The sequence below is a fragment of the Gambusia affinis genome, linkage group LG01 (genome assembly GCF_019740435.1).
Source record: "Gambusia affinis linkage group LG01, SWU_Gaff_1.0, whole genome shotgun sequence".
NCBI classification, from domain to species: domain Eukaryota; kingdom Metazoa; phylum Chordata; class Actinopteri; order Cyprinodontiformes; family Poeciliidae; genus Gambusia; species Gambusia affinis.
In genome coordinates, this window is record NC_057868.1 from 33,058,935 (window position 1) to 33,081,361 (window position 22,427).

The 22,427-nt window shown below is 39.9% G+C and overlaps 1 protein-coding gene across 6 annotated transcripts in view; it reads left to right on the top strand.

Moving 5' to 3' along the window:
* The first annotated feature begins 235 nt into the window (after window positions 1-235).
* Window positions 236-22,427, top strand: part of LOC122839466 (segment polarity protein dishevelled homolog DVL-1-like) — a 32,977-nt gene continuing 10,785 nt past the window's right edge. For 3 of the 6 annotated variants that reach the window (XR_006372048.1, XM_044131083.1, XM_044131075.1), the window contains exons 1-5: window positions 236-719; window positions 8,663-8,732; window positions 12,953-13,074; window positions 15,793-15,911; window positions 21,307-21,445. Coding sequence is in view for 5 of the 6 variants with exons in the window: in XM_044131083.1 (XP_043987018.1) it covers window positions 550-719; window positions 8,663-8,732; window positions 12,953-13,074; window positions 15,793-15,911; window positions 21,307-21,445 (620 nt within the window). In the remaining variant the exon portion in view is untranslated. The remainder of the gene's footprint in view (window positions 720-8,662; window positions 8,733-12,952; window positions 13,075-15,792; window positions 15,912-21,306; window positions 21,446-22,427) is intronic. The other 3 variants (XM_044131055.1, XM_044131045.1, XM_044131064.1) reach the window with 3 other exon arrangements.

Genomic DNA, 22,427 nt, shown 5'->3' on the forward strand with positions numbered 1-22,427 from the left:
TTCTACCGTTTCAGTTGGACTAAAATGACTAAAAACAAATTAATTTATAAAATATATTATCTATTATGATGCACCTTTATTTTTTGATGTAAAAAAACCTAAATAACAAGACGTGTTTATAGCTTATTTGCGCTTTATTAGACCGTTTCTTTGTTTCCTGTACAGTGGGGTGAGGGGGTTGCGTAAGACGTAACTCAGACTCGCCACTAGATGGCAGCACTGTCTAACCAATTAGAAAAATAGCAATATTCCCAACTCCATATCGCAAGGATGTGGACTGTCCCTTCCTGTTTTAGTGCCGAGAGAGCCACCGTAGCGCCTCAGACAGTAGCAGGAATACAGGCACCCACAACGCGATTATGTCCGGATTTTCGCCGCGTTCGTCGGGCACACGGAGCCGCACTACGCGCCGCGGGCTGCACCGCTTTTGCTGTTAGGGGACGCGGTTATGCTGTTCTCCCGGTAGCTGGTAACATAGCAGGCCTGTTTATTGCGTTGCCAACCCTTGTTCCTTTCCTGTGTCAATGATTGTCCTCCCCTCAGTCTCTCATGGCGGAGACTAAAATAATATATCACATAGACGAGGAGGAGACTCCTTATCTGGTCAAGCTGTCTGTTCCTCCGGAGAAAGTCACTTTAGCGGATTTTAAAAATGTCCTCAACAACCGACCCGTCAATAGCTACAAATTCTTCTTTAAATCCATGGACCAGGATTTTGGGTAAGTAGCCGGTTGTTACTATTATTATTTGATATGTGTGTGTTTTGTTTTTGTTTTTTTCATTATTAGCCAGCTCTGGTTGCTGGTTTTCAGGGCCCCTTATAGATGGAACATCAATCGAGTCGGGCTGCAGCCTTGTTACCTGCGTGTAAATTGTAGTTGCATGTCTGTCTCCATGCTCCTGGCACCTGCTCATTATTCCAGGCTGCCCTGCGCTCAGCGGAGGAGACACACGAGTTGTTTGAAGTGATACCAGATCCGTCCGGAGCCCTAATGACGCAGCTCTGCACGGATTACACACACAGACCAGACCAGAACCCCCTGCTCCTCATATTAATGACAATATCCCAACCAGCTGCAGCAGCGTGAGGGTCTGACAAAAGGTTCATGCCCAAGTTCTCAGGTTTCAAAATATTTGGCCTTTCTTTCACTTTCCCCTCCGCGGTTTAGTCACAGCATGTGGAGTTTTTTTTTCATTTCTTTTTCCAGAGGTCTGCTTAACTCATTAGGGCTATCATAGGAATTAATGTGTACAGCAGGTGAATCCTGTGAATAATAACCCACAAATATTCAACTTCTTAAAGCCTTCTTCTAAACAAACCAATGAATATAAATTAATAATGCGCGGATTAAGCGTGGATCATACCGATTCCCAGTTTTCCTTGAGGACTGACTTTTCGATTCTGATTTTCATCGATTCTTCTCACACTATTGCATTCAGTTAGTTGTTAATCAGTATATTTTCTTTTTATAAAAGTAATTTTTCTTTCAATATCTAAGACATAAATCAGATTTATAAGTATAAAAACAGAAACGGTGGAAATCGGAAACTCTTTCTAAGCCATCATCTTTGTTATTTGAGCTGCAAAACCACACAATTTATGATGTGTAAATAATTCATAAGCCCAGGACTACTACTGTTTTATTGCCTTTGCTGTTTAGCTAATAACTTTTTAAAAATTAATCTTAACTTTGTTCCTTCCTCGTCTACATTTGAAATACTTTTCCTGTGATGGGAAAACCTTTTTTAGCTTAGAAACTTTGATTGTGTTTAGAATTATTATTATTCCACAGTTTTTTGCATGAGGAATATAAAAAAATTGCTCTGCTTGCGTTTCAAAGTGAGATTAAATTAATTTATTGTGTGATATTTAGCAGAAATGTTGCTCTATTTTGGTCATGTTTTCTTTTTGATAATGAATATGTTTTATTTTTACAACATTATATTTTTATTTTGAGCTGCTGATTATCAATTAGAACTGATTGGAAAACATTGAGAGACTCCAATAGATCTATAAAAATGCTTCTTTGTTCTTTTTGAGGAAAAACAAAACATTGCTTTACTTGTTTATCCCAGAGTAATAGTGGTTAAATTACAGTCAAATTACCATAATGTAAACAAAGTGTTGCATTTAATTGCACATAACATGTTTAAATAAGTTCTCTTTTAAAAGAAATAGAGGATGTAGAATAGGAATGTTAGCAAAGAATCACACCAAATTCTAATTTCCAGTTGTTTTGTTTAATAGCTAACATATCGTTTCTAATTGGTATTTAGGAACTAATTGATTAGAAGATATGAGAACAGCAGTAAAATATTTCAAGCCTTTTTGTGAGTGTTCATTAGTTGTTTTAATAGTAGAAAGAGGAGATCTCACTATAAAATGGTTTTATTGTTACTTTAAAACAAAGACAAATGACCGCTAAGATTAGCATCTTTTATTAGCAATTAGCGCAGGTAGCCTGAACAGCTAACTTTGTTCCAATGTACATGTTGCTCTTTTCTAAGCTTACCTGCTTTGCTGACGTCTTTAGAAAACCTCACTAATACTGAAAGTAGATTCATTTGTGTTTCTTGGAAGAGAAAGATTTGGTATTTTAGTCTGACATCCGATCAATTTGAATATTGGGTGCATTTTTAATTTTTTTTATTTTTCTGTTTTAATTTCATCAAAGAGCGCCCTTTCACGTTTCTTGTCCTCACCTTGTAACTTTGTCCTGGCTTTCAGGAATCCCAGCAGGTCTCCAGTTTGCTCAGTCAGCCAGCGGATGAAGTGTGTGTCATATGTGGGCACGGGTCACATTAATATGCAGTGCTGTAATCGTGAGCATAGTTGGAGGAAGTGATTCCATAGAGCCAAACGTCACTTATTTCCACTGCGTTCTGGCCTGACGAGGGAAACTGGCTCTTCCTGGTCGGCGGAGTGCTTTGTCCCCAGCTCCGGCTTCCTGCCTTCTCGCTGCAGGCCGGGCTTCTCGCTGGGCCTCAGGTGATCAACAAGCAGATTATGGAAACAAACAAAGCATATTTGCTCACTCCACATGGAGACATGACTCCATTTCCCTGAGCACTTTGCTATGAACGCCAGACGTTCTTGCATGATTGTGCACCGAACGGCATATTTCCACACTGAAAAAACAACATCAAAAAAGCAAAAAAAAAAAGGCATCTCGACATTCACTGCAGGCTTTGAGTTGAGGGTAAACATCCAGGCACTCTGGGCGCCGTATAGTACTGGCACAGTATAGAAGTGAAGCCAGTCAAAAGCTAAAAAAAAAACAAAAAACGGCGCTTTGTGGTAGCCATACTGGCTGTGCTGCATCCAGACAGACAGTATGGCTGCCGGAGAATTAACAACCACAGAATAAGAGTGCAGTGCAGAGAGGGAAAACATCAAATCCCCTTGCAGTTATATTCAGTGTTTGAAATGTAAATGAGCAGTCAGTGCTTGGTCCTCTGTAGAAGACCCCCTGTTGTGCAGAAGGGGGGGAAAAAGCCAATTTCTTGAAGGATTTCTGGACTACATTTATGCTTCCCATATCAGCTCTTAAAGCGACCGCCTCACAGATTTGGTAAATGTTTTGCAACCTGAGCGTATGTGAGCTCACCACAGAGAACATGGCATTTCAGGTTCCCCAGAATGCATTTCACCACCAGCTACAGCATTTGTATCCACACATCAGAGAACAGCAACGTAAGCAATGCATTTTGTACAGATCTATGCTTAATTTATTTTGGTTTTTCACGTTTTCTACAGTTACAATCCTCTGTCTGTCAGGACGGATAGAACAGAAAGGAATCACGTTTGGTTTGTAGTGACACAACTCACTCGCCTTTTCTTTTCGGAAACTTCAAGGTGACGTTACAGAGTTTCGCCGTCGCCGCCGGCAGTGGTGAGTGGGTTTGAGACCTCACTATAATTCAAGTCACAGAGACTCTCTGGTACTGAGGAAGCAGCCAAGCTGAAGGTCTGAAAGAAACAGGCTTGTTTGTGACTCAGAAAGTAGAGGGGCTGGCAGGGGGATCTTTCTGTTGCAGAGATTGTGATGCAGAGCTTTTGTAGTTGAAAGGATGAAATTCTGCAGCTTTTTGCTCAGATGTGCTCCTTTATCTCCTCACATAGTTTTGCAACCTGAGGATTGTGACAAATTTGAAGGCTGCGCTGCAGTTTGTTGTCATATAGCGTAAACAGCAACACTTCCACTGTGGTAATGAATTCATGATAGTGAAATTCATGACCATGATGGAGAGGATGAGGGGGGAATGTTGACTAAACTATCACATTTTACAATTTAATGCTGTTAACAATTTTACTACAATGAAATCTATAAGATATAAATGTGAAAAAAGATTGAGGTAGTTCTTAAACAAATGTAAATTGAAGGAAATTGTATTAGTCCTATATATTTATCAGATCTGCTTTTCATTTTGACAAAAGATTTAACCTTCAGTTTCATCCTGTTAGCATCCAGATTCCTCAGGTCTTCTGGAAAATGTGTTCAGATAAAACCCAAAGTAAGAACAAAAATCCGTGAGCTGTATTGTGATTTTCAGAACAATCTTACTGAAGACTTGAGGACAGTAGAGACTATTGTTGTATTTAGTAGGAAATTTAAGATTAATCCTTTTAGCTTGGCTTTTGGCTAAGCTTTGGTAATTAGGATTAATTATTTATTGTCAAATCTTATGCGAAGTTAATCATTTTCTTTATTTCTTTTTTGTGATGTATTCCCGTGATTAATAAAATTTATCGGCATTGTTTGAATTAAATGACTCTACTTAAATGCCGATGGAGGAAAAATTGTCAGATTATAATCTCTTGGCTCGTCTATTGATGCAGATAAGCCCAAAATTATTCACGCCCCTGGAAAATTTAGGTTTGAAATTATTTCTTTCTGCCATGAAGTTTTTCCTCCAATGGAAAATTATATAATTTAAGCATCCCTTATAAGAGACTAGAACAATATTTTTGGAATCATTTTTCTGTTTTTAATTACTTTTTTTCATAAAAATTGCATGCTGAGGTTGGAAAGACACTTTACCATCACCCTAATTTTAACTTCCTCCACATAAAAAAAATAAATAATCAGATTCATGTTCAAACTAAAGGATTGTTTTAAACTTTAATCTGCTGTGTTTCTCCTCAAAATGGTAATATAAATGGAGATAATTGTATAATTTAGTACAAAAGTCTGAAACTTTTACAACCCAAAGAGCTGTGTTTGCTTATTTAGAGCTAAAAATATTATCTGAACTTTAAAAATTACAACCAATTTACAAAAAGTAGATTCTTATCTGAAAATTTTAATTGGATTTTTTTTAAATAACCACAATTTTCTGTCTGTTTTAGACTTTTAAATAAAGAAAAATAGAGGTTTGCAAAAAGTGGATTGATGTATTAACTATGTGATGTGTGTGGTTTTTTTAAAGCACATAATCTCCAACCTCATGACAAAAAAAGAAAAGATCTACAGAAATATTACTTGTGCTTTTACTGCCGTGTTTTTGTGGAAACCCAGTTTATTTATTCCATGTAAAAACTTGCATTTGTTTTGATATTTCTATTTAAAAACATGAGTTCCTTCTTTATCATTTTTAGACAAATATTAAGAGCCACAGCGGGAGGTTCAAAGAGCCACTTAAAGCTGCAGAGCCGCGTGTTACAAACTCCTTATCTATTGAGACTGTTTCTAATCCTTCTACCTACAAATATTCAGCTTTCCTGTTTCTGCCCACCTCAGACTGCTGCTGTGTGCTGATTTCTACCTCCTTCTTCTTTTTGGTTCAGGCTCAAAGTTTCCCACCGCGTTCTTCTTTCAAATCCCAAACAAACACACCTTGATCTTCTCCAGCTAGGCAAATATCTGCTGCAAAATATTCCATGATTGTCAGGGTGTAACTTGTGCCATTAGCCTGTAAAATCTGCAGAAGCAGTCCAGTGTAATAACTGACTGGCAGCTTCACACCAGACTGCACGTCTCTCCACACGTGGTTTGTTTGTGTAACATTTTAAGTGCCTGAGCATGCTACCAGTTCAAGAGGGCAACGCAAACCGGTCCTGATATCAGATGGAAGCTGTTAAAGATGGGATCTGGTACAGATTGAAAATCCAGCAGCTCAGTCCTGACAAACAGAAGGAAGAAGCATGGCTGCTGTGTTATTTATACAGACCACTCCCACTTCCTCTCAAGTCACCTTACAGCTGTGGAGAAGAGGATGCAAACACTTCCTACCAAGCGAGCAGCCGGCCCGGGACGGCCGGGTTCTCGTCTCCCTCCTGTTTCCTCCCTGAGGTGGAACAGGCCACAGCGGCAGAGTCTTCGCTCTGCGGTTTCCACAGGGCTGCGTTATCTCTGCCCACCACTCCCAGCTATACAGCTCCCACAGCATCGCACACACACGTAAAAAAACATCTAACTTGGCTAATCATTTCAGTTAGCGGGGAAATTCTGGCAAACATGAAGTGCTGGAGAAAAAAAGGAAGCTGCAAAGTCGCTGCCAAAACACCCCTGCGTAAAATCTTCTTAGGATTTTCTGCTGCTCTCAAGTCGTGCCTCTCCCTTTTTATAAATCCTGTTCAAAGTCAAGGAGCTAATGTGAGATCTCCACAGAGTTTTAGAAACACTTGTTTGTAACAAATCAGGGAAAATCCCATGAAATAAAACCACATAAAGACATGCAGGAGAGCAATAAGCTGAAAACTGGCAAATATGTCACTGTAAGCCACTTTCCCCTCTGCTAGCGCGACAGACCAAGCAGGTGTGGAGTCTTCTCACTGCTGAACCGTGTCCCAGCAGGTCAAAGGGTAACTGTCAGGTATTTTCGTTGGGAATTTACTGCTGAACGCAGAGAGGGAGCCTCTCACACCGGATGACTCTATTAATACACGCCGCAGCGCCCTGACACGCTGTCACCATCGCTCTGACTCATCCATCTGTTCATCCATCCATCCATCTCTCAACTATTGAATAATTATGCAGCAGGAATTTACAAACAGCAACTGACTGATCACGTATTAGGGATTTCCTCCAATTTCACCCAAATGCCGTTGAAAAAGACATAAATCCTATTTTTTCTCGCTGTCTGACTTTGATTCAGACTCTACTGTTCCTGTTGTAGCTACAATTTTATTTAGGATCCCATAAATCTGATCTATTTGCTAAATGCCATAATGATGATGGAGATAATTTTTTAAAAGAATTGAAATTTAGAAAGGCACATGTGTTTCATTACTACAGCGGTGTCAAACTCATTTTCGTTTTGGACCAAATCAAGATCATGAATGCTTTTAAAGGGCCGGTTGTGCCATAATGTATTAATAAAACCTGTTTACAAACTGTGGAAATATCAATAAATTCTTAAAAATAAATATTATTGAACATATTTGCAGTCCCTCCAGGACTTCACAATTCTTCTTGTGATTTTTTGCAATAAATATCAAATTGTTTGTAGTACTAATTTGGAAATATTTACAATATTTTGCGCTTATTTATTTATTTGCTCATTGATTTGATTGATAACATAATATTTAAGAACACTTAATGTTTAGTCGAGAATCTAAAGGGCCACATAAAATGCTACAGCGGGCTGGATTTGGCCCATGGGCCTCAAGTTTGACACCTGTGCATTAGTATTTAATCAAATTGCTTTTTGACTTGCATGACATTTTGGGCATCCCATCTTCTAGATTAAAGCAGCAATATGTAACTTTAATTTAAACAAAAGAAGGGTTGTTTTTTTTTTACATATTTATTAAAACTGTCACCGTGTTGTGACAGTGCAATATGACACAGATACTCTGTGAAAAGATTACTATACCTCTTCCCTGAGCTGCTGTTACCATCTGAAGAAATGCACTGCTCACAACCAAAACCAACCAGTCAGATCCAGGAGGCGGGTCTTAGCGCTGTCAATCAACCTTTCTAATGCTTTTCAATGTGTTAATGGTGGATAAACATGCCACCGTTACAGGAAAACCATTTCTACACAATAATCAGTGCCCATGATTATGGTGTAGGGTGATTGACAGCCCTAAGACTAGAAGTAACCAATCTTAGCTGTGACTGGTTACTTCTAGTTAGCAACTAATCTGAGCTCCAATCTTCACAGATTATTGTCTCGTCTCTGTCACAACAGTTTCAACAATTGGGTCAAAAATATATTTTTTAAAGTTACATACTGCAGCTTTAAGTAGAATTGGAGTGAATACTTTTTCCAACTGTTTTAAAAGCTTGGTGGTTGGTTTGGGTTCATCTTGTTGATTGCGTTTATCAGATTTTAGTGGCATCTGTGTGTATCTTTAGCTGTCCAGCCCTTGAAGCTCATTGTGAATCATGAAAAGCTTTGCAGGTTATCATTTCCGATTTATGTCCTTTCAAACATGATATTTCAACTCACCTCGTTGTGCCCGGTGCAAGCAGGCAAACAAACATGATGTCCAAGTGTTACTGATACGGACTCAAAGTGGCACCAGTGCTGCTCTTTAAAGCTCACCGGGACTTAAAGCTGTCAGAGCCATTTTGAAAAATGTGACTGTCAAAGTGTGAATGTGGCTCTGTGCTTGGCAGCGCCGTGTGAAAGTGGAGCGCTTTCTGGTTATCTCCAGGTGATTCTGTCTGTCTGCCTCCCAGTCCTGTAACTTATGCGTCATCCCTCTCCACAGGGTGGTCAAAGAAGAGATTTCCGACGACAACGCCAAGCTGCCGTGCTTCAACGGGCGGGTGGTGTCCTGGGTAAGTGAGATGGGTGGCGCAGCCTCACTCTCCCTTTCTGCCTCGGCTTCATGTGAAACGTAGATCATTCAGTTGTAGAAATGTTGCACCTCCTTAGAGACTCTTAAAAATTTGGCCTCGCCTCTCAGCCGAAGAGTAGAGGTGTAAGTGGGGCCATTAGATATTAACACCCTCCTCTCCTGCATTGAATACTGTTACTCTAATCTTATCAGCTAATGCTCTGTTGAATTAAGTAACCCTGTTGGGTTTGTGGCGCTGGGCTATAAACATGAACTAAAGCTCCCCTTTGGGAACAGAAGAAAGGTTTGTGGTATCGGTGAGAGGGGGATTTACATCTTCATCTTTGTTTTTCCCCACATGACATGATATTTCAGTTAAAGCTTTTAACATTGATCTAAAACTAAAGTATAAGATGTATAATTTAGCTTGACAGGCCACTTATCCAATCAGCTTCATGGATCTTTTGTGCTGCTGCTATGTTTTATTTTATTTTGTTAGCTTCCTTTATTGATCTCTGCGGAGAAAGTCATTATTCTGCTAGCCTGCCTCCCTGGGAGGTCAGAGGTCAAAATTAACCACACTGTATTGGCCGTGCACTTGTTAGAGACTGCCATACCCAATAAGAGTTAATTAGCATAGACGGTCACTGACAGCAGGACCTAAGGTATTGACTCACACGTGAATCTGTGCAACTTTACAACAGCGCTCATTAATTTACTTGTATTTATTTATGACGGGGGACAATGCTAAAATTAAAATAAAGTAATTGCTGCTCCGTACATTGGCTCTCTAGCCAGTGGCTAATATGCAGATCAGTCCCTGATTGGTCATCAAAAGGTATGAAGTTAAATCAAGATCAAACAACTACCTGCTTAAAAGGACATACAAATAAAAATAACAGTGTTTAAAAGTTGAGTTGAGTTTCTATGGCAACTTTAAGTAATAATACACATTTAACACCAAAAAACACCAGATATTTTGTGTTTCTTCTGAAATGACCGTAGTGATGATCGCTACAATTTGTTTGTTGTTTTGTTTTTAAATCTTTATGTTCTAAATTTAAAATCTCCCCCTGGATATTTTTTGCTTATTTTAACTGTACGCAGTTCTTTAAATATATTTGTCCATTTATCCATATTTCTGGAACTTTCAACATCTAGCAAGTTATTTTCGCCCCCTCAGATTAATTTCACTTCCTGCTACTGCTGGGGTGAAATTACCGTAATAACCAGATATTGGTTATTAACGCGCAACATCTCCCCTTTCAGAAACCGCTGGAATTTTTCAGATTGCGCAAAGTGTGGTGGAATTACGGCACTGCTAATTTGGCTGGATCGTCGGCGCTACTTTAGGATTTATAGTGTTAACAATTACACATTAGGAAAATGTAGACTTATCAGCCATTAAATCTAGTAATTTTTAGTTTCTTGTTGAGTGGAAAATAATACAGTATTACAAGCTGATACTTATTAATTACCGTAGCTGACTTATTTGCGTAATTAGCTAGCTAGCATGCAGTGATCTTCTTAACAAATATTTCGCCCAATTGTAATTTTAAAACAGTAATATTTTCACAAAGTAATTTGTGGCGCTTCTTTAGTTTCCACACAGTGACAACGACAAAGAGCCAAAGCTCTGTTTCTGGTAAGTGAGAGAAAAGTGGTGGGGTCTTTTTCTTCTGCCGCTGACCGGCGGTACGTAGCAACAGCTGGGGGAGGGGCGGCGCCTCGTTTGTGAAAGAAATGGAGATGCTTTTGCTGGAATCTTATTAAAAATACTTCACGCTTTAAGAACCCAAATGAAGCCCAAAACAATGTTGTTTTGAAACCTTTTGTATACCTTCATTCTGGTAACATGTAATTTTAATGTTTTTCAAAATCTTTCTCATTGTAAAGAAAAATATTTCTGAGATTGTTATTGACCTATCTTAAAAAAAAAAAAAGCTTAAAGGTTCCAGCATTCAGTATTATTATTATTATTATTATTATTATTATTATTATTATTATTATTATTATTATTATTATTATTAGTGTGTGAAGTGTCTTCAATAGTTCACTCAAGGTTTAACAGATATTGATAACTGTTAGTTATAATTTTTCACATCTCCTTTATGTCATATAAATTATACTTAAAGCTGAAATTCTGCTGCTAAACCATAAATATTTTTCTTAATACATAGTTTCTTGTCTTCTGCGTATTATTTGGTTGGTTTTATCTGATACACTACATTTATGTACTGTATTTTCTCTATTTCTGAGCTGTAGTGGACTAATTTTTGTCTCTTCTATTTTCGCATTTTCGGAAACAGTTCTTTAAAACCTTATACAGAGGAATTGTAGAACAGCATCTATAAAGTATTTTGCGAGGTTTTGCTTGCAAATACAGATTTTACTTGTACTTCAACCAGAGAGACGCACTAATTTGACTGAAATGTGAATATCTGATTATCTGATTTGACTGAAATCTGACATTAGGATCCAAATTGTGTACAGCCTAAACAAATTTTAGGAAACAGTGGAGCAAAATAATTAATAATCACGGCCAGATTGCCGTCAAATGTAGTAAAAAAACATCATGAATGACTACATAGTTGGTCTTTCTTAGGAAATAATTCAGTTTTAAATTGGATCGATGTAGGTTGCAGTTCAGTTTTAGTTCTGCAAGTAATAAATGTTTTGCTGAGCCCTCGTACAGAGAAGGCTGTTTGTCCCACAGACGTTTGCTGTAGGTACTGCTTGTGACCTTGTTTCACGGTGATTTAAAGAGGAGGAAAATCACTGAATGCATGAAGATATTTGCAGCATGAAATAGGAGATGGTCTCTGATTTATCTGAAGGTATGCAAGTTTTGTAAATCTGCTTAACGTCTCAAGATGCTCCTCAAACTTTAGAGAGTTTAAAAGAGAAAATTTTAATATTTTAAGTTGTTATATGAAACATGACTTATCAAACTATGCTGAGGCAGACTCTAAACCTAGAAAGACGTTTTGTTAAAGCAGATGCTACTAAATTGTTAACGACCAAATACAAAAAGCTGTTTCATCACCATACATCTGGAAACCTGCACTGGTATTTGATTTTGGCAAATTGGGAGTTTGTCACCTAAAATGAAGAGAACCAAGGAGTGAACTTTAATTTCCCCAAATAAACAGCTCTTAAACATGCTTTCCACATATAATCCACATTTCTTTATTAAAATTGTTTATTGTTATTAGTCTGATGTTAAATGTTGTGGTTTTTTTAGTGAATATTTGATGAATCGATCTGTTCCATTAATAACCCGTGCTAAATTGTATAAGATTTCTTGTGACCCATTTCATCAGAGTTCAGAGTTCTCATGTGAATCTGATCCAAAAAATGGTTTTATGTTTGTCAGATTGTCAGTTCATCACAGAAAATCATTGGAAGTCCATTTTTATTTATCCACCTGATTTAAAGAAATGTCAAATTTCACATGTTGTAAAAATGTTGTACTGCATTCGAACAGAGCAAAGTATATTATTGCTATTCTAGTTGTGTTCTTGGGGAAAAGTTGCAGATGAAATCTGCAATTACAAAGATCAAACAGAACACGGCAGGAAGTAATAATGTTGCAGATTTTTAGAAAAATTGGATTCTTTAAAAGTGGACCGAGACTTCTCCACTGCTTTTGTGGGAATCTACTTTCACAAAATGACTCATTGGAATAAAATAATGACAATCTTTTCTGTCACAGAGCAAAGGGACACTTTCTATAGAATATGGTCAAAGTGTATGGAATAACCTTAAGTCTGATTTTTGATAAACATTGCCGCCACTCCCACCCAAGTTCTTGTTTGCTTGTTTTTGTTTTGTTTCTATTTGTCTGTTTAAAAAAAAGCAAAACACCCCTCCACCCCCCCCCACCCCCACATATATATATGTATATATATGAAAGCAAAAGCAATATGATGTAATTAAGTTATTGTAATATAACATATGCTATCTCACAAAAAGAAATCTTTTTGTGAGATAGCAACGAGGTTATAGCAACCTCGTTGCTATAACCTTCACTACTCTGGTTCAGATGAAAGGATGGCATCATTGTTTGTAAAAGCATTTTGAGACTGTAGTTTTAAAGTGTTTTTCTGTTTTCACTGCTAACCACTGCAGTTATAATTTTTTCCTAATAGATATTACCTCTGACTGCATTTCTGCAAATCAGAAATATCTCTGATCATTTTTCCTCCTGCTCCCTCTCAGCTGGTCCTGGCAGAGAGCGCTCACTCTGATGGAGGGTCTCAGTGCACGGAGAGCCACCCAGAGCTTCCCCCTCCCCTCGAGAGAACGGGGGGCATCGGAGACTCGCGACCCCCCTCCTTCCAGTAAGTAGGCCGTCTGCTGCATGTCATGCATGCATGCAGGCGTGTTGGCAGATGTTTCCATGCGCCACCCGGGCCGTTTCTGCTGCAGCCGGTCCATATGTGCTAATTAAAAGTCATCGTCGTCGTCGTCGTCATCGACTCGTATGGGAAGTGTAGGTGGCCACTCACGCTGAGGTGTGATTACATAGCATGAAGTGTCCTGAAGTGCTGCAGAAGGCACGGGTGTGAGAATTTCTCCCACCCACGCAGACATGAAGCGGCGCGTCGATCCAGCCATCTATGTAAACATGATGCGCTCGCCGTCAGGGCTGCTGATGCTTGAAATAGCCTCTGCAGCGTAAACATCTTCAGGCAAATACTTGCTCTCAGTGAGACCCATTGTGTTCAGTCACTCAGAGCATTCATCCGTTGCACGGCTAATAAAGACGGGCAGGCCCCCAAAAACACATCATAGGTCAGAAATAGAGCCGGGCCGTGGCCATTTCGGCCCAGACTTTAACTTAAACCTGGCTGATTATAAAATATCACACCGGTCACCAAGTGGCTGCTAAATTTAGCTGGCGGGGCAGCAGAGGTCGTTACAACGCTGCAGCAATAAGACTCTATATTGAGAACATGCAATCTGTCATGTCTCAGTCTGTCTCTTTATCCACTGTTTGACATCTCAGCTCGCTTTTGCCCTCTATGGACTGCTCCCCGCAGCCTGGCTGTCAGCCTGGCTGATGATTTTATTGTTCCCAGCCAGATTTCACTGCTGCCACCTTGTGGCGCTAATGGTAATGCAGTCCTTTCTCCCATTGCCTCATTTCCCTTCACCCCTCTTCCTCCTGCGCTCGTGCTTTCTCTTTCTCTCTTTACCGGCAGGCCTTTCTCTCAAAGCAGCGTTACCTTTGCTTATCCAGCCGTTTCTACCTCTCTTGAATATTATTACCACTCCATTACTTCTTTGTCTTTTATTCATGCATTTCACGTGTTTCTCTGCATGAATAGTTTTATTTGAAAAATAGGTGTATGGAGCTGAGAAAGGGACACACAACCGATGTGTCTGTGCTTGCTAATCCGGATTAAAGCACGCATCTCTATTTCCCAAGAGAGGGGCAGCGACGACTGGCAGCGGTGGGGGGAGAATGAAAGGGGGCGTATATTGAAAGAGGGGGAGCATTTGTTCACCGCTGTATCTGAGATAATCTCCCCCCGGATCAGCGGCCATCGACACCTCTTGCTGCCGTCTAATCTGCGCCGCTGTTCGTATTTGCATGCGTTCGCTGACCTGCGCCAGGTGCACCCATTAGTTCTTTGCAGCAGAAGTGTGGGAGCACGCATCATTGAGCTCTTCATCCTGCTGAGTGAACACGGCATACACAGAGTCCTGTCTGCTCTGTTATGTTTAATTTGCATGGATTATCCACACACACTGCCGCTGAGCTACGAGAGGTTATTGTTTTTAAACAAGGCTGGGTGATGTTTGTAAAGGAGAGATGTCATTTGAGGTTCTTTTCACACCTGATAGTCCGGTAGACTCGGTTCAATTGAGGAGCAAAATTGCAACATTTGTGGCATTTTCCACTTTCTCACTGCAGTGGGTCAAACTAGCTTGTTCTCCTCCTCGCCTGTTGGTGACGCTCCAACTTGAATAAGATAAGGAAACGACAGGAAAATCTCAGAAGACACAGCTGCAACTTCCTTCTTCACAAAACGTAAAGAAAAACGGAGTGGCATCAGATTTTAGTGATCTCTTTTGTCTTTGGTAAAAGACCAAGAGCCGTTTCTCCTACTAGCATTAGATTCTCCGATTTGTTTTGATTGCATTTACCCAGAATGCACTGCGCTGTAGTTCACTTCTGACTTTTGGAATAGTTTCCGATCTACATATGTATATACATTTATTTATATACTTATAGCACCAGGGTTCACTTCTATCAAACCCAGACCTAACTTTTTTGGTCCACATCAGTTAATTATGCATTCACACCTCCTCAAATGAACTGGACTTTGTAGATAAACAAACTAGAGTTCGATTAAAGTAAACTAAATACAGCAGGGAGCAGATGCAGATTCTACCTGTGTGTGTTCATGCAGGTGTTTCTCATCTGCCCAAGTGTGTGTGACAGACAGTTGAGTTCTCACCAGCTTCAGGTTTCCAAGGAGCCCAGTGGCGGTTCGAGTCCCTTAACCCCCGGTGCCTGAGGCCGCCATGCTTCCAGCCCACTGACTGAATAACAATCCTCTCTCCTCCCAGAGCTGAAGTATACAGGCCGGCCCGTTGCTTTGCCCACACCTGATCTACCGCTTCTCACTTTTTACGTGATCTGTCACTCTTCCCCATCCGTCTCTCCCCAAATCACGCTCCAGGCACCATCTGGGCTTTTCAATAGGTCTCATTAATACCAGCATTGTCCGGAACGGCTCCCTCTCAGGCTATCTGTTCATTAATGACACTTAGTGCGAAACACATCACATACCGCAGAACAATGCATCTGCTATTTTGGCCCCAGAGGGAGTGAATTTGAAACAGAGTGGCGATACGAGCAGCATATTCCCCTGCGGCCGAATGGCACAGGAACTGATATTGTAGCAGACAGAAGGATGCTGGAGGTTTTGTTTAGGAGTGCCTGGTTGACTGGAGAGTTACTTCAAAACGCTCCATGTGGCAGCGTTGTTTGAAGAAAACAAAAACAAACAAAAACCAAAGTATCCCGGTGTGTGTATGTGTTGCAGTGCCAACGCAGTGAGCAGCCGCGACGGCCTGGACACGGAAACGGGGACGGAGTCTCTGCTGAGCCACCGCAGGGAGCGAGAGAGAGAGCGCGCACGGAGGAGAGCGAGAGAGACCGAGCGTGAGTATTATCAGACAGACGCAGATTGACGTGGAAAAAAAAGTCTCATTATCTCGTCATTTTTTTTTGGTGTCATTTCATTTCAGTATTCCCTACTGCAATTTGTAAACCCGGGGTGTCCGAGGTCTAACCTCAGTTCTGGAATTGAGCCAATCTGGTCTGCAAACATAGTTTGTTGATGGAGATGTACACTTTCCCATCTTTAGGGCTTTTTTTCCCACAGATATACACCATGTTCCAAATTATTATGCAAGTGATATTTTATCAGATTTTCTTAAATGGTCAATGCAAATGATGGTCGGTATAATTTTCAAGTCATGAACTATTACAGTGTAAATCAGATTTTACTGAACAAAGCTCCCCATGAGAACAATATTTCTTTCAAAAATAAAAAAAACTCAAAATGCACTGTTTCAAATTATTATGCACAGCGGATTTTCTAAACATTTGATGGATTATAAGAAACTGCAAACGGTCATTTTTGAATGTGCAGCATTAAATGGTCACATGTGCTAAAATCGAAAGCTATTTCAATCAAAAACATCTCAACAGACTGAGTTACATGTTAACATACTGCTACTGTTTGCTGCTTTGTAAGGGCATTTTAGCAGTTGCTTTCTTAATCCGATGAATTTGTCTATCAGACACCTTCCTCATTCTGCCTTTATCTGTAGAAACCCATCTTTGTTCTGAATCAGCCACAAATCTCTTCACAGTACGATAGCGCTTCGGTTTTTGTTAAATATCTAATGTTTTCATACCTTGTCATACGGCACTACACTGTCTGATGATTTTCATCAGCAGAGAGAGATCCTTTCTCTCTCCCATATTGCTTGAAACCTGTGGCCTGCTTAAAAATGTGGAACATCCTTCTTAAATAGATTTCCTTTAATTGAGCTCACCAGACAAACTAATCAACCACTGAGAGGCTGTGGTCAAAAGCTTCGCTACAATTGGTTTCTGTAAATTTGATTAAACCAAATCAAAAGAAATTAAATCAATTTCAGATTTTACAAGGGAACCATGTACAATCTGGTTTCCACTTTACAGCAGCCAACTGTACAGGGTATCGGTTGCATAAAATGGTGATTGTGGTCATAATGTGACCAACATTAAGACACAGCGTATCTTTGCAGAAGCCCCTCGGGTTCTAGTGGTACGACTCGTTCTACAACCGCTTCACATTCTCTGTAGGAAGAAAATAAGAAACGAATTTGTTCACTGTTGGTTAAAGTTTCTGGAATTTACTGTCTTGCCCAATAATCATCTGCTTTCCGTGTCTCAGGATTCTGATTTCCTCCTGCTAGTCACACTGCAGTCTGAACGATGGTTAGATCTGGTCATAAGACTGCTTTTTATGAAATATTGGGGGGGGAAATCTGCCGGAGTTGTTTCTGAAATACTAACCACTCTGACATGGTCAATCTGGAAATGATGTACTTGACTAAAGAGAGGATTTAGGTGAAACATGAGTTACAAATTGCGCTGCTTGCACTCTGCTGTTGCTGTTTACAGCTGAACTGGATTTCACTCTCCCTCTGTGTCTCCCCTGTCCTCCTCACAGCGAGCCAGGCTCCCTACATCCTGCGCCTCTGGCTCATTAACCCAATACTCATTAATTTATGTAGTGCAATTAGGATGACAGATCAGCATCAGTTTGGGGTTGTAGGAAGGGCTCTCATATGCTGGAATCACATTGAACCATATTATTAATACAACTGCATGTATGAAGCTTCGTAAAAGCTGCTTGAACTTTTCCATATTTTCCTTCTTTCTAGCTACAAAGTTGAGTGTGTTATATAATAGACCAAAACAGAGTAGAAGAAACTGCATTTCAGTCAACTTTACTCTAATTCCACCTGAATAAAATCAAATGCATTCAGAAGCCTCCTAATTTATAGAGTTAATATGTATGTATTTTATTCTCTGTATAACCCATATGTTCTTTTACAGCCTCAGAGATTTGTCAGAAAACATTAATGAACAAACGGCATCAGATGGATCATGGGTTAAAGATGTGGAGACGTTTGAAACAGGAACAAGTTATACAACAACTCTTTTATCCAAAAATAGAATGGCACAGAAAGAGCTGGCCAATTATGTTAGCTGACAGAGAAGGAGCCTGAAGTCTGGAGAAGCTCAGGTTTGAGATTTAAGTTGACAAGATAATTATTATTTCTGCATTCTCCAAATCTGGTCCTCATGGAAGAGAAAAACAGATAATATGTGGAATAAAATGCTCTGGTCAGATGAGACCAAAATTTATCTTTTTGTGCCTCACTATAAACACACCATGCCTGCAGTGAAACATGGCGATGGCAGCATTATGCTGTGGGAATACTTGTCTGCAGCAGGGCCAAGTGAAACTGATCAGAGTTGATGGGAAAACGATGGAGCTAAAAAAACACAGCAATTGAGCAATGCTTCTTCTCTCTCCTTTTCTAATATGCTAGCTATTTTCTTTGGTTCTAGTGTCCTGCAGTTCTTGTGAAATGTTTGTTATTTTGTAATAAGTGGGAAGCTAGGTATCATTTACATACTTGAAGTAAGTAATAAACAAAATCCCAACAATATACATGCAGCCAAAGGTACAATAAAATAGTTTCGCTCAAAGCATCTTCATCTGTTAGAATGTCCAATTGAAAATCTGTTGAAAGACTTTAAAATTTGTTAGTTATTCTGCTTTTTATGTGGATATTTTTATAGAGGGACGGGCAAAAATGTACATCTACAGATGAGTAAAAATAAAACTTATAGATGCACCAAATACAAACTCAGGAGGTGACATCGATATAAATACATGCCACATTTTTCAGATTTTTTCTCAGTTGTTCCAGTATGTGCTATTTTCTTCTAGTCTGCCCCATAAAGTCCCAGTAGAATAGTCTGAAGTTTGAGCTTCAGCTCGTGTAAATTCCTCTGCAGGACTCTCTCTCTCTCTCTCTCTCTCTCTGCTTTCCCAGAGATTTATCTTCTAATACTCTGCTAGATTTTGTTAGGATCTAGATTTGGCAACAGATTCATTCTCACTGCTGTTGCAATCAAACTGAACATCTGCTGTTGTGGCTTTGTTTTCGGGTGAGATGTAACCCAGACGAACAAACTGGGCATCTTCCTGCTTCCTCCACTCCAATTTCTGGTGGGTTACAACATCCTACGCGACTCTTCGGCGAAACCCAGCCCCTCTTCCCGTCTCGCTGCCCCTTATTTTCTGTATGTTTGTTAGAGCTAATTAAATGAAACCACCAGAGGGAGCCAAGATGGCCCCTGAGGGTTCACCAGCAGCTCATAAATCTGGCAAGCAAGGCCTGGTGAAATGTAATTTGGTTTGTCTGAGTGTGGAGAGCTGGATGTGAAGACATATGAAGCAGGAAGTGGCAGCGCCCCACCTTGCTGCCTCGCTGCCGGCAGCATCATGATGAGCAGCAGGAATTTCCCTGACACCTTATCCACATGCTTTAGGTGATTCCTCCTTAGTGTGAGAATTCTCGCTGTTGCACGGTGATGATTTGTTTGTAGCTCCACCAATCTCATCTCCTCACATTTGATGATTAAAAAAAAAAAGTCATGCTGTTGGATATTTTACAGATCTCGAGGGGGAAAAGTGTGATGCCGATTTTGTTATTTTTCAGGTCTGCAAATGTATAGAAAAAGAAGATAAGAGTCTGGAAAAAGTAGCGCTTATTAATTTTAGTAAACACTAAACGTGGTGCCCTCCCCTCCATTTTGTTTTTCCTGTTTTCCTTTCTTCCCTCCGTCATCCCTGTTTCTCTTATCTTATTTACTTCCTTGTGTCCTACTTCATTTCCTTCTTTTTGTTAAAAAATATTTCCTTCCTTCCTCCCTTTATGTCCTTACTTTTGTTCCTTGGATCCCTCCTTACATATTTTCATTGTTCCTTCCTTCATTCTTACTTTCTTCATCCACATATCCTTCCCAAACTAGTGAACTATAATATCATATGTTGAACATAAACACAGATGCACATAAATGTTTGGAAACCGTTTTAGATGAAAAATGTTAAGAAACCAATTTGTGATCCAAATGGCATCATGGAAAAAAAATAATAATTTCAATTATTTTTTTCTAATAAAAGAGAAAAACGTATTGAGAATGCTGCTTTTACATTAATTGTGATGATGTTCCCTGCTGTCTGGATTGAGGTCAAAGAAAATACAGCTAAGCCACAGCACTTTTGCCAGTATTAAAGTATTAACAGAGAGCAGAAAGGAAAAACAGCCTCTCAAATTAAACCGCTCTCTTTTCACTTTAAAGGACTCTTGCATTTCTTTTAATGATATAAGTGGTGTACAATTACGTAAGCTTAAATAAAGTTGTTTTTACCTGAAGAAAACGGCTGCAGGTCGCCTATAATCCCAAAACCAATGTTCCTTGTTGTTGTTTGGTGGAATCCTGTCATCTGATTGGTTGGCGGCAGATTAGTTTGAGGGTCTACTGTATAGCTGCATGCCATATGAGGAGTGAGTGAGCGAGGGAGGGAAGGAGGAGGAAATACTTTCTCTTCACTCTTTACTCACTTTGTCACTTTGGGATGGACTTTCAGCTGAGGTGAGGTGACGTTAAATAACGATTCAGGATTCATTTACTGGAAACATTAGCGTTTCTTTGTGATTGGTTATATAGTGTTTTTTTTTTGTCAAAATATAGCATCGTATTGATTATTTAGTTACAATTCTTTACTACCTCTCAGTGCATTATGAATTATGCAAGATCTGTAGTTCATTTATTAACAGTTTAGTTGAGTTGACTGTCTTTGAGGTAAATTGCTCACTTGATTTCGAGGATTTCTGCTTATTCTCCTTACTGTTCGTGTCTCTGTTGTAGATGAACTGTGAGCAGCCAGCTGGTGGCTGAGGCTTAGAGAGCGGCTGGCATCACAAGGACGCACATTTTCAGCCTGGCTCTGTGAACCTGCACACTTGTTTTTATTTTATTTTTTTGCTCTGTTTTGCTGTCATATTGTGGGGAAAGAAATATGCCTGGGTGAGAATCCCGAGCCGTTCATGTGCAGTAGCTCAGCTTTCGTCAGGGCGGAGCTAGCCATGGAAACCCCGGCGTGGCTGGAATGTTTTACTCGCTCGAGGCGAAAACACGGGCGGCCACGCCTTTTTCGCCTCTTGACACCTTTCCGGCAAGTCCGCTGTTACCCCGAGACAACGCCGCCTCAAAGGCAATGTACGTACGGATCGGGGCGAGAATTTCTCCAAACTTTAGGAGCTGCACTTCCAGTTTCCTCTCTTAAAAACCTCTCCTGTGTGTGTTTATGTTGCTCCCTGATTCCTGTTTTTCCCTCTCATTCTGATCCAAGCCTACGATGAGCAACATGACCTCAGATTCTGACTCACAGCGCGTCCTCTGCTCTCTTTCTCTGCAGTCCCTCGCATCAACGGTCACTCTAAATCCGAGCGCACCGCCAGGGACTCGGCCATGGGTTACGACAGCGCCTCGGTAATGAGCAGCGAGCTGGATTCCAGCTCATTTGTTGACAGCGAGGAGGATGAGGATGCCAGCAGGTAACGTGACACCTCACCTCATAAGATGTGCTTCTAAGCCCCTCAAACACTAAAAGAAACATATGGTTCTGTTAAAATGGTCAAAATAAATGCATTTTTCAAAAATAATTTAATGTATCAAAGGGCAAAAAAAGCAAACCGAACTGACCTGGTCCTGTATGAAAAATAATCGTTCCCTAAAAATAAGGATTTTTAGAGATTCCTCCAACTCAGTAATCAGAGTTGGAGGATTTTTCCATTCTTTTTTGCAGATTTTTCTAAATTCAGGTGCAGTGAAGAGTTTTAGATCAATTGGATTTAAGTCTAGACTTTGAGTAGGCCACTCTAGGCGAGTTTGGTCATGTGAGTGATGGCGATGCAGCGCAGGATTGTGGGAAGCAGAGAAACAGTAGTCAGTGAAGTATATATGTGATATATATTGGTAAATATTGCATGTGGTGGCGCAGGGGTTTAGCACAGCCCACATAAGGAGGCTGTAGTCCTCGATTCAGCTGTCACAGGTTCGATTCCCAGCCTGGTGACCTGTGATGCATGTCTTCCCTCTTCTCTCATTACCCACTTTCCTGTCAATTCACTATCAAATAAAGGCCACTAGAGCCAATAAAACCTTTACAAAATACATCTATATTGGATATGGGGCATAAAAACAGTACTAATGTTGGATATCAGAACCAGCCCATATTTGTGCATCCCTAAAACAAACATCTGTTTACAAGGTGCTTTGACAGAATAGGCTTTACTTTACAGCTTTATGGATTTAAAATTCTATAACTGTCTAAGTTTAATCGAATAACATATGATTAATTACATAACTATTGTTATATAATAAAATATAAACTAAAAATGACAGACTTCTTCTTTTGCTTTGACTTTTGGTTGTTTGTCTTGTTTCTCTCTATGCTGCCTTGTGATGGATAGAAACGCATCGATCCATGTTATTTATTTATTTTACTTCTGATACGATACAAATATCACAGTTTTA